Source organism: Triticum urartu, chromosome 6 (assembly GCF_003073215.2).
Source record: "Triticum urartu cultivar G1812 chromosome 6, Tu2.1, whole genome shotgun sequence".
NCBI lineage: Eukaryota > Viridiplantae > Streptophyta > Magnoliopsida > Poales > Poaceae > Triticum > Triticum urartu.
In genome coordinates this window covers 427,376,452-427,389,327 of record NC_053027.1, presented here as the reverse complement: position 1 = coordinate 427,389,327, position 12,876 = coordinate 427,376,452, and the positions used below count along the sequence as shown (strand labels likewise).

Genomic DNA, 12,876 nt, shown 5'->3' with positions numbered 1-12,876 from the left:
CACGCCGACACCGCCACCAAGCCCGTGCGATTATGCCTCCATGACGCCCAACAGCACAGACACCGCGCCGACGCCGCCCAACACAGAAGCAGCTCCGACACCGCCAAGCCGGCGCACGCCGACTCCGCCGACGCAAGAGGCCTTCCCCGTCGTGCGATGCCTTGCCCACGCGTCCTTTTTTGTACGATGAACTTTTCATCTGATCGCCGAACTGTGATGATCGCCAAACTGGGCCGCTGATCGCCGGACTTATGGTGTTTTTTTTGTGAGCATGAATGGCTAAGTTTGAATTTGCTGCGACTTGGGGGACACCTGGGGATGTGGCTGGGAGCTAGATCGCCCCCATGGGCCAATCTAGCGCCGGCTCGTCCGCAGGTGGCTCTTTTTTGGCGCCCAGAAGGGCCAACGGCTGGAGATGCTTTTAGAAAATAGCCCTTAAATAATAATGTACGTCAAATGCCCGGTGCACCTTCTCCTATACTTTTTCCTTCCCCAAAGCACTTCTGATTGACTTTTTTTTCCTACACCAATCACCTCTGATTGACTGATTGGCCTACGTGTTGGAGAAGTTTTTCCTGCCTAAGAAAACTCTCTCTCACCGCATCAGTGGTCACTTTTTTTCTTGAATGGGCATCAGTGGTCACGGTTAATTATTCAGTTTTATTCAAAGGAAAAGCTAACCATTCGTTTGTATCATTCGACTTCGACGAAACGTGGTTAACTGGTTATGGACTTATATGATACACCCATAGTCCTTGGTCATGTCATAACCTCTACTTTACTTCCGCTATAAACAATGCTCAAGTTGAGTGCCCAGTCCAATTATGCGTCGATGGCAGCTTGGACGAGATCAGCTCCTAAACTAAAACTGGCATATCATCACATGGCCCTAACATGTTGTAGATGACGGAGCGCCAGAGTTCTGGCTTTCTTATAGAATCATCAACCCAACAAATCACCATCACACCAAATTACCTCCCAACAATCGAGATCCCGGGGCGTCACCTTCCCGGTCACTTCCTCCACTGCATCTAAAAAGTGTTTAATATTGTGCACCTGATCAAACCACTGCCGTCCATCCCTCATCGGACGGCTCAGCTCACTCTCAGACAGCGAGGATCCAAAGGCAGCCGAGCACCAACGGAATCTGATCTCGCTGTCGAGGGTGGTGGGCCCGGCTGCACAGTCACCCGTGGTGCAACCCGCCAAGCAACAAGATCCCCCCTATCGTTTCATACTCCAACGAAGCTCCAACAAGTCAAGAGCTCTCCCTGCCCTCATCTCCTTCCCCTTCCCCTGCCCCCTCCGACGACCATGGCCGTGTCCATGGCGATGTCCAGAGCTCTCGCCGTGCGCCAGCCGAACCATTTTCGCCACCGCCTCGTGTCGACGAGCTCCCAGCAGGCGTCACCGCCGCGGCCGCCTCTTCTACCGCCTCGCGGACCAAGCCTCACGCTCGCCGCCCGCCCGCGGATGCTGCCGGCGAGACCCAGGCTCTCGGGAAGCGAATCGGACCTGTCCCCGACGCCGCACTCGGAGCGCACCATGACGGCCTGGGACCTGGCCAGCCTCTGGATCGGCCTCGTGGTCGGCGTGCCGTCCTACTACCTCGCCGGCAGCCTCGTCGACCTCGGCATGTCCGCGCTCCAGGGCGTCGCCACGGTCGCCTTCGCCAACCTCGTCGTCCTCGTCTGCCTCGTCCTCACGGCCGCGCCGGCAGTCACGCACGGGCTGCCGTTCCCGGTGCTCGCGCGCGCCACGTTCGGCGTGCGCGGGGCGCACGTCCCGGCCGTCATCCGCGCCCTCGTCGGCTGCGGCTGGTTCGGCATCGAGTCCTGGATCGGGGGCCGCGCCGTGTTCCTTCTCCTGCCGTCAGCTCTCAAGACGTACCAGCCGCTGCTCACGCCGGTGCCCGGCCTCGGCGCGGCGCCGCTCGAGTTCGCGTGCTTCCTGGCCTTCTGGGCCGCGCAGCTCGGCGTCATCATGAACGGCATGGAGGGCATCCGGAAGCTCGAGAGGTACTCGGCGCCGGTGCTCATCGTGCTCACCTCCGCGCTGCTCACCTGGGCATACGTGTCCGCCGGCGGCTTCGGGCGCATCCTCTCGCTGCCTCCCAGACTGACAGGGGCCGAGTTCTGGAAGGTGTTCTTCCCGGCGCTCACGGCGAACATCGGCTTCTGGGCCACGGTGGCCATCAACATACCGGACTTCGCGCGGTACGCGCGCAGCCAAGCGGACCAGGTGCTCGGCCAGGCCGGGCTGCCGGTGTTCATGGGCATGTTCACCTTCGCGGGGCTCGCCGTGACCTCCTCCACGGAGGCCATATTCGGCCACATCATCTCCGACCCAATCGAGCTCCTCGGGCGCATCGGCGGGCCAGCGACGACGGTCCTCGCCATCTTCGGCATCAGCCTCGCGACCATCACGACCAACATCGCCGCCAACGTGGTGGCGCCGGCGAACGCGTTCGTCAGCATGAGCCCCCGGAGGTTCACGTTCTCGCAGGGGGCGCTCATCACCGCGTTGCTCGGCATCGCCTGCCAGCCGTGGCGGCTGCTCAGCTCCAGCGAGAGCTTCGTCTACACCTGGCTGCTCGGCTACTCGGCGCTCATGGGCCCCATCGGAGGGGTCATCCTCGCCGACCACTACATTGTGAGGCGCACCGCCTTGGACGTCGATGCGCTCTACTCGGAGGAGAGGGAGAGCCCCTACTACTTCCAGGGTGGTTTCAACGTTGCCGCCATGGTGGCGATGGCGGCCGGAGTTGCCCCGATCGTGCCGGGGTTTCTTCACAAGGTTGGCGTTCTGCCGAGTGTCTCCGGTGCACTCGTCGCAGCCTACAACAATGCCTGGTTCGTGAGCTTTTTCGTCGCCGGCACCGTCTACTGCCTGCTCTGTCGCCGGAGAGGCGGTGAAGTGAAATACCAAAGCAGTTGATAGTAAAGTGGGCTTGCAGAAAACCTTTGGAATTTGGAAATAAATACTTTTGAAAGTGGTTTCTGAATGGCACGCTGAAGAAAAGAAGGCGTGTATAACACATTCACAGTTCTTGCGCAAAATTAAACCGAGGAGAGCTTCCATGCAACTTGTAAAGTATTCCCTCCATTCACAAATATAAGATGTTCTAACTTTTTCCGAATCGGATGTATGTAGTTCGTATTGAAATACCCAATATATTTGTGAACAGAGGGAGTAGTTAATTATAATAGGAAAATTTAAACAGAATTATCACTCTTATCTGTCCTGCAATGTATCTCTGAGAATCAGGCCTCGATTTAGTTAGAAGTTGTATTTCCACTCATTTTTTATGCAATGGAAGCGAAGCACTTCCTAATGAAATTTCTAGCTACTACAAAGGCAACATATGCAATTCGTAACAAAGACAAGCTCGAAGCCACAAAATGACAAGATGCTCTAGCCAAGAAAAAGAGAAAAAAAATCAGTCTCAAATGTGTCACTAAGATGTCTGGGTTACCATGCCTCATTGTTGGTTTACATAACCAGAAGGGTCAGGAAATATACAAATACCAATGCTGGTATTCATCACAACTTTAAGATTAGTTGACATTTGTGCTAGCTGTCGGATCAAATGATACATGAATCATATCATCCATGTTAGCAAACTCACCAACAGCTTGCACTCTACTTGGACAGCTATGATATGAGAAACCAACCTACTCTTCCACAGGGTATGTATGTGTCATATCAACGGGTCCTGGTTTTGACCATCTTCCCTCTAGATGCCTTTTTCTCCATTTTCTCCCTCTTCTTTCGAGACTTCTCATCTTCGACTTCACCCTGAAAACAGGAGGTACAATACTTGTGTGTCATTTCCAAATAACCCTGAATGGTAACAATTGCTAACATTGGTACATGGTCTATTTTACCTCTGAACCACCACCGAAGAATGTTCCCTTCAACAGAAAAAAGATCTTGTATCCACCGAAAGCTGGTATCTGCATATAGGAATGTATAGATAATAAGCAATATAATCAGTAGTTGACAATATTGGGGAACCCTCTTGGTAGTGTCTATGACTCTTGAGAACAGAGTAGATACTATATTCTAAATGGGTTTTCCACTCAAAAAAGTTTTCCCCTGTTGCTATACAAAGCACTTGCAAATTTGGTGCAAAAATATGACCCATATGTATTCCACTCAAAACAAAGTGGTACAATTTGGATAACACATTACCGCATTGTCTATTCAAACTGCACTGCTGTTTTTTTCATACAGGATGCATATTTTTTGCACACAAAAATTCAAGTATATATAAATCATAGCATGAAGTGTGCCCATGATTTTAAAAAATCAAAATGTTGTGGAGTGGGAAAATTGCGTGAAAACACAAATAATAGAAGTAACTAGTCAGATGTCTATTTAGTGAAGAAACACTAAAGCCTTCTTTACCCAGAGACGTAAGTTGTCTGCAAGTGTCGAGATATATGTACAACAAAACTTGCAACATGTACCGATAGGTGATGGTAATATACATTGATCATTGTGACAGCCCTGTTATTTGGGCCGGCCACATACTACATAACTAACCACTTGCATTATTCAGAAATCATGCGAAATAGTTAATCCATGTTTAGTTCCCTTGAAACCTTGGCAATATATATTGGTGATGCTCTATCTTCACTAAGCAATGGAGACTATTATCGCATATGTGCTCATGCATACAGCCAACAATGGGCTGCAGTTGGACCAAATTCTAACTGGACTTGGTTGTGACAATCTTTCAGTTCAGCTGCCATATATTGCAACACTAGTTGCAAACTTGAGAAAACAATCCTAAGAATGAAACAGTAGTTGAAGCTAAAGTCATACGCAACAATAATAGTACATAGCTGTCGTCTGTTCAAAAAAAAGGATCAAAAATGATAAATTATTTCCATCCAAGGTCCATCTTGTAAGATAACTACTCCCTCCAACTCCACAAAGTGGGCGTGCATACTTTTCGAGATTTAACTTTGACCATCAATTAGACCAATAATATACATGTCATGTAACCTAAAATTATGCCATTAGAAAAGTTCTTTCAAATACGAATTCAATGGTATAATGACACATAACCCACATTTTATTGGTTAAATTCACGCCAAACTTGAATCTCGAAAAGCGTGTGCACCTTGCTTTTGGAGTCGGGATTACACAATAAGCAGGTTTTTGTACCTTACATTTAATATGCTCTTTATTAAGAAAAAGGAACCTTAGGGTGATTTTAGCAGGACAGCAATGAATTGCTATGGTAAACAAGAATACAGTATGAAGTCCCAGGTCGTGCATATCTTACCACCAGATATGTCCACCAAAATTTTCCAGAAATAATGGACGTAAGCTGCACAAATGCTGTGATGTATATCACATCCTCTATATATCTGCAGGTAAAGATGCAGCAAACAGTTTGTAACTGGGTTATAAGAAAGAAAAGAAGCACCACATATACAAGTTCACATAATCCTCCAGTGGAAAATAGCAATTCCCCAACTTCTCATTTTTTTTTCAACTATAATTTTCACATGTTCATGATTTAGTAGTTAGTATGGCCCATGCTAGTAATTTTCAACAAAACTCACTAGTATGCCCCTTTATGTTTTACTCCCTCCGTCCCATAATATGAGGCTTGAAAAACGATCTTATATCGTGGGACGGAGGGAGTAGTTATCAATGTACATTTAAAGTTGGTACTGTAAATTATTTCTAAGGAAGCTGAGAGCCATAGACTATGTAATCCTCTAATCAGTGATTTGTCATCAAGTACAATGATCAAAGCTAAGAATTACACCATCATGCAGTTCCTTACTCGGAAAGCCCACCGGTGGCCAAGTCATAACCCGAACTCAGAAGTTCACGATTGTCCGCGTCAGAATATTCGGGCTTTGTCATACTAGCGAGTTGCTTGTATGAAAGAAAGTATGCAGCAGATGTCACCACGAGGCCAATCCAATGCTTCCAGGTGAAAGAAGAGTACATTACAGCCATCCTCACTACTATGTAAATAACCTGCAAAGGAGCAAAAGTTACACATGAACAGATGAACTAGTCCTCGAACTCAAAATGGCTAAATCTGTCAGATGGTCAGCAAAATTATATAACTAGATTAGTTGATGGCATACATCCAGAAGTCCACCTAGTAGCTCTTACATGTGGTTCAACAAATGCAATTCACAGAAGGAGGCTACAAAGTCTCGGCAGTCCTAAACAAAACTAAACAAGGCAGCGCAGGAGATCCTTGAATAAAATTAAGCCATCTCTCAGCAGAGCGCTCCTCCCTCCTACTGGATTTTTACTTCCCAACACCCCATACTGCCATGCAAGGATCAATTCTACGCTTTCGGAAAAGAGACGGAATGGAGACGGACTACTACTCCAGAGTGCAGACTACACAATACAGACGATTGCTCCAGGACAGATGAGCTAATCTGGTCCTAAGTAGGCTTCAGCGGAATCACTACGGCAAGCTCAAAATCAGTCGAACTCCGTCAAATACAAAGTATCGAGCAGCAACGATCTACGAAAGTCCCAAGTAATCCACGGATCTGAGGGGGGCGGAAGGGAGAATCGAAGGGGGGCCGCTCACGTTGGACACGAGGATTATGCGCCAGAGGAGATCCATGCGCTTCCTGTTCCTCTCCACAATCTTCTTGGATCCCTGGTTCGCCATGGCCGAGCTGCACGAGATCCTTCCCTTCTCTCCCTCGTCGTCGTTGGGGTTTCTCTCTTCCGGTGTGTAGTTTCTCTGTCGAGTCAGTCTTCGATAATAACAACAATAATACTAGGGAACTGGGCTGACTCTAACTGGGCTTGGATCCATCTGGGCTTTTCGGCCCGGTACCATATACAGTAGAGAAAAGTATAGTTTTTCCCCAAGATGTGGCCAATCGGATCAAAATCAAATGTTGCAGCTGTCAATAGGCTACTATCTGCAACCACACAAGGGGCTCACAAACTGCAAGCAATCTTGGCATTATACGAGGGACAGTCCGGACAGATGATAAACAAGAACAAGTCTGCAGTTACGTTCAGCAAAGGCACAAGTGCAGTGAGGAAAGCCGAGGTCCTTCAGATTTTGGGGGTCTCACCGGAATCACAAGGGCGTAGATACCTTGGGCTGCCGATATTTATGGGGGCTGCAAGAAGCCAGGAGTTTGAATACATAAAGCAGAATATATGGCAGCGCATGCAGGGATGGGTTGAGAGGTTGCTATCAATGCCGGGGAAGGAAATTTGGTTAAATCAGTCGCGCAAGCAATCCCGACCTTTGCCATGTCGTGTTTTGATATAACCAAGAAGCTATGTGAGGAGATTGGTACTCTCATCAACCGGTACTGGTGGAGTAACCAAGATAAATGGGATCGGTGTCATTGGATCGGATGGGATAAATTGACCAAACCGAAGAGGGAAGGTGGATTGGGGTTCAGGGATTTGCATACTTTTAACTTAGCGATGTTGGCTCGGCAAGGGTGGCGGCTATTACAGGAACCGGACACTTTGTGTGCGCGAGTATTGAAGGCTCGCTACTTCCCGGACTGCTCGGTGCTAAAGGCATGTAGCGGAAGAGATATGTCATATACGTGGAGAAGTATCGTGAAAGGTATTGATTTACTTAAGCAAGGTATAGTGTGGAGGATTGGTACGGGGGACAATGTGCGCATTTGGGATGACCCATGGCTGCCCCGAGGGAGCACTAGGAGGCCCCGAACGAACCGCGCAGGGGTGCTGCTTGACAGAATCTCTGAACTGATGAACCCAGTTACTGAGAATTGGGATGAGGAACTAGTTTCGGACCTGTTCTGTCCTGAAGATGCGAGGGATATCCTTGCGATCCCAGTCCGAAGTGGGATGGAGGACCAGCTAGCTTGGCATTTTGATCCGAGGGGGATCTTCTCGGTAAAGTCAGCATACCACTTAGGGATCAATTTGAGAGATGCAGCCCTTAATAGGGATGCAAGCTCGTCGGCAACGGAAACGCCGAAGGACGCGCAGAAATGGACTAAAATCTGGAGGCTGGAGCTCCCACCCAAAGTACGGATGTTTTTGTGGCGTTTTGCACATAATTCTCTGCCGACGCGTATGAACATAAAGAGGAAACATGTCTTGTTGGATACCCGTTGTCCGGTATGCATGAGAATGGACGAGGATGGTGGTCATCTGTTTCTGAAGTGCAAATAGGTCAAGCACCTCTGGAGAGAGTTATAGCTCGAGGATGTGCGCATTTCTCTGCTGGAGTGTGCGAACCCCATGATGATTTTCGAACGTGTGTGGTCCTTGGCACCTCCACGATGTGATCTTGTGCTCATGCTGCTCTGGGAATGGTGGAACACCAGGAACAAAGCAAATCAAGGGGAGAAGGTAAAGGCATGTGAGGCGATTTCTTACAATGTCCGAAGGCTGTGTGATGATTTCAGGAAGGTCGGGGGTACATCGGAGGCACCCCGGTGGGCAACCTACAGCTGCAGCATGGACTAGACCGACTGAAGGACAGGTTAAAGTAAACTTTGATGCGGCATTTTATGCTGACCAGGGAAGTGGCACTACCAGAATAACGGCCGCTGCCGACGACCTTCTCTACGCCGACGGCCCCCATCGGCATAGATGGTGGTATGCCGACGGCCGCGGAAAGACCGTAGGCGTACTAAAGCTGTCGGCAAACCTCCATCTATGCCGACGGGGGCCATCGGCATAGGAAGGCCGTCGACGTATATTCCACTATGCCGACGGGGGCTGTTGGCATAGAGCCGCCGTCGGCACACAGGTGGGTCCGCCGACCCAGGTCCAAACGGAGGGTTGACGCCGTCACCTCTATGCCGACGGCCCTGACGGAGGCCGTTGGCATAGCTTGTACATTTTTTTATTCGCAAAAAATCACGTGGGCTTTCTATGCCGACGGGGATACCATCGGCATATATATTATATGTTTTTATTTCTCATTTTGCATTTTTTTATTAAACTTTAGATTTGATTAATTTAAATCTAATTTATATAAACTTAAACATACACAAATTATATATGAAATTGGGGCAGAATTTTCCATAGATTATGAATATCCTATTTGTTTTTAATTTTGAGTATTTTAAAATGTAACTTCATGTAATTTTGCATATAGGTCCTTATACTTAGTAAAAATCACAAGTAATTGATACTTCACTAGATTTGGATAACTTTTAAATGATTTTCTTATCATAATCTCGCACCAGGACATGATGCGTGTGTGAATGTGTTGTGATATGCGTAGACGCCCTTCTTGGGCTTCGAGGTGTGCCCCCCTTCACGGACGGCAGTGCCGCCATCACTTCGAGGGGGAATCGTGCGCGTCGGGTAGAACCGGAGGGAATCTAGTGGTGGGTTGGGTCCAGGCCATGTTCGGGGATGTTTCTATGGGCTGACCTATCGCAACCAGTGGAAGAGTCCACTGGTCAAAGCCCGCCAGGAGAAAGTCAAAGGCCTAGATCTCCTGGTCAACGAGGCTAGGGTTAGTCCGGTCAGTGGGGCTTCGAGGTGTAGCTATGCCACCGAAACACCGTACCGGGTCCCGATGCGTGCGTGAAAGTGATGTGGCATGCATAGACGCCCGTCTTGGGTCTCCGAGGTGTTGCCCCCCTCCATGGACGGTTGTCCCGCCGTCACTTGGAGGGGGAATCGTGCGTGTCGGGTAGAACCGGAGGGAATCTATTGGTTGGTTGGGTCCAGGCCGTGTTCGGGGATGTTCCTATGGGATGACTATCAGGGCCGTCTCCAAAAATTTGGGGCCCCGGGGCAAAAAACAAAATAGGACCCTAAATTTACATTAGGGTCGAACTAAATAATCACACAATACATATATGATGATTTTCCAACAACCAAAAAAATCAAGAACTACTGAGTTCAAACTTAATTGTGTCCTAAATCTAGCCTCGTTCGGCACTTCCCACCTAACCTAATCAAAACAAATGAACTTATTACCTGATAGTGGAAGACCAGAGGTGATGGCGCTCGTAATTGACAGGCCGTGGGCGATCGACGGATGCCGAAGCAGGCAGGCATTCAGGTAGATCTGGCACCGTAGTCTCTGGTGGGCGGTCGGAGGAAGCAAAACCAACGGGCGTTGTTGGGGCCTGTTAGCAATCAATGCACTATGGCAGAAAAAAGATCGATTGATCGATTCTCTAGACCTCATGGGCCTGTTATACATGCTATTTTGGGCGAATGGGCTCATGAGCTTTATTTTTCCTGATTTTAAACCTACAGCTAATAGATTAATACTTAGTGATTAGGGGCCCCAAATATTTGGGGGCCCTGGGCGGTCGCCCACCTCGGCCCCCTCCATCGACGGCCCTGATGACTATTCACAACCAGTTGGAAGAGTCCACTGGTCAAAGCCCATCCGGCGAAAGTCAAAGGCCTAGATCTCCTGGCCAAGGGGCTTCGTGGTGGCCTTCCGGTTGTGGCAATGCCACCGAAATAGTGCACGCGGTCTTGATGCATGTGTGAAAGTGACGTGCCATGCGTAGACGCCCGTCTTGGGTCTCCGGGGTGTTGCCCCCTCCACGGATGCCAGTGCCGACGTCATTTGGAGGGGGGGAAACGTGTGCATCGGGTAGAACCAGAGGGAAATCTGGTGGTTGGTTGGGTCCAGGCCGTGTTCGTGGATGTTCCTATGGGCTGACCTATCGCAACCAGGTGGAAGAGTCCACTGGTCAAACCCCGTCCGATGAAAGTCAAAGGCCTAGATCTCCTGGTCAACGGGAATAGGGTTAGTCCGGTCGGTGGGGCTTCAAGGTGTAGCAATGCCATCGAAACCCCGTACCGTGTCCCAATGCATGTGTGGAAGTGATGTGGCATGTGTAGACACCCGTCTTGGGTGTCCGGGGTGTTGTCCCCCTCCACAGATGGCAATGCCACCGTCGCTTGGAGGGGGGATCGTGCGTGTTGGGTAGAACCGGATGCAATAAATGTCTCAAATATTCCAGGCGGGCCCGAAAAATGCCATCTCTTGGCACATATCATGTAATGCCCCCCTTTGAGAGAAAGACAAGTTTCGAGGTCAATGGAGCAACGGGTAGCACACTTCCTTCACAAACCAGACACATTCCCTCTTGATAGCCAGATACTACCTAGGAGATGGTGCAATCTATAAGTGGCTTTCGGTGAGGCTTCTACGAAACACACTCAAACTTTTACTAGACCCTACAAGGAACATATGAACACCGTCCCAGGTCCTGAGGATTTCCGGCATCGTATGTTTTTTTGTGGATTTTAACGGCTAGATCCGGCATGCCGCTGAGGTACATTCGCCCCCTGGTGGTGGGTCCTTCCCCTCCTTTTGTTGCACTAGGTATACACATTCCGAAAAGACATCATATACGATTGTACAAACCACTTTTGGACATCATTTCAGGTGGCCGCCATGCATATTTGTAATTTCCCGCATTGAAACCCTACAGATGCAATAAATGTCTCAAATATTCCAAGTGGGCCCGAAAATGTCATGTCCTGGCACATGTCATGTAATACCCCCCCCTTTAAGAGCACGAGAAGTTTCGAGTTCAACAGAGCAACGGGCAACACCCTTCCTTCACAAACCACACACTTTCCCTCCCGATAGCTAGATACTACCTTGAAGATGGTGCAATTTACAAAGGGCCTCCGGTCAGCCTTTTGCGAAACACGCTCAGATTTTTACCACACCCCTACAAGGGCCATATGATGACACCATGCCCGGTCCCGAGGATTTCCAGCGCCGTATGATTTTCTGTGGATTTTAATGGTTAGATCCGGCAACAAATATTCAGTAGGGTTTTCACACAAAAAAAATAATCTTTTTTGGCACTCAGAAATTGAAAACTAAATTTTGCTTGAAAATAAAATGAAAACTCCCTTCATCAAAATTGTTTTCCATTCTAAGATGCACACTTATACACAATATGATATCACTATAACTATGCCATGAATTAGGCCATAACATTCGTCATTTTGCGGATGTTTTTTTTAAATGCAAACAAGGTGTAAATAAATATGAAATTTTCCATGGTATTGGTTTATTATTCCTAGAAGATGTGGATTTTTTTTATTTTTTTTACTAAATTTTAACATGAGTATTTCGTGTTCAAAAAACTGTGCAAAGAAACACAAAATCTGTGCTGGCTTCCTATTGGTTGGAAGCAACCTCCCACGGATCGGTGACGTGGCAGGGCAGCCTACCCCACCACGACACCAGCCCCACCTCTCCCTCCCTGCCACCTCTCTCCCTCCTCTCTCTCTCTCTCGTCTCTCCCTCCCCCCGCCGCCGCTGCCTACGTCGCACGATTCTGGCGTGTTCCGGCGAGCAGTGGCGGAGTCAGAATTTCCGACATGGGTATGCATGGTAAAGTTTTTTTTTTGCTTCACAACAATGTAAGAAATAAAGAAGCTCATAATAATAAAAACGAAACATTTTTTGCTTCACAACAATGTAAGAAATAAAGAAGCTCACAACAATGTATAAATTATTCTTTGTAGCAATAGTGTCCTGAATAACTCAGTTGCATTGCAACAACGAGTAAAATCAGAAGTTAACTCTACGATCACCCTTTTGGAAGCAAGAAATAACGGCATGTGGACAATCTTACAAATTCAAGTGTTCATAATTTAGAAATGTAGATGCATGATATTCACCTTGTTTTTCTTGCACTACTTCTCGAAGAAATCAATTGACTCGATGCAGCAGAAGCAGCACAGCGGCAGTTGAATCGAAGGCTGGAGGCTGTATATCTCCTCGGCTTCGTCAATCGGCCAGCTTCCTAAGCCTTAAAGGATAAGGCCCGCTAGCATTAACTAGCAACGTAGCAGCCCAACATTGGCCCAAGTGGCGCTGGGATCGTTCTCTTCTTCATTTCTCTCGTGTGTATGTACAAT

The 12,876-nt window shown here is 48.4% G+C and overlaps 2 protein-coding genes across 2 annotated transcripts; one reads left to right on the top strand and one right to left on the bottom strand.

Moving 5' to 3' along the window:
• Positions 1-1,231: 1,231 nt before the first annotated feature.
• Positions 1,232-3,230, top strand: LOC125513957 (purine-uracil permease NCS1-like). Its single transcript, XM_048679193.1, has one exon. The coding sequence runs from the start codon at positions 1,315-1,317 to the stop codon at positions 2,935-2,937; it is 1,623 nt and encodes a 540-aa protein (XP_048535150.1). The 5' UTR covers positions 1,232-1,314; the 3' UTR covers positions 2,938-3,230.
• A 222-nt stretch (positions 3,231-3,452) lies between these two features.
• On the bottom strand, positions 3,453-6,756 carry LOC125513958 (transmembrane protein 208 homolog). Its single transcript, XM_048679194.1, has 5 exons — positions 6,584-6,756; positions 5,807-6,006; positions 5,297-5,381; positions 3,888-3,956; positions 3,453-3,798 (listed from the first exon to the last, which is right to left on the bottom strand). Exons 1-5 carry the CDS (start codon positions 6,665-6,667, stop codon positions 3,706-3,708), a joined length of 531 nt encoding a protein of 176 aa, XP_048535151.1. The 5' UTR covers positions 6,668-6,756; the 3' UTR covers positions 3,453-3,705.
• Positions 6,757-12,876: the final 6,120 nt, after the last annotated feature.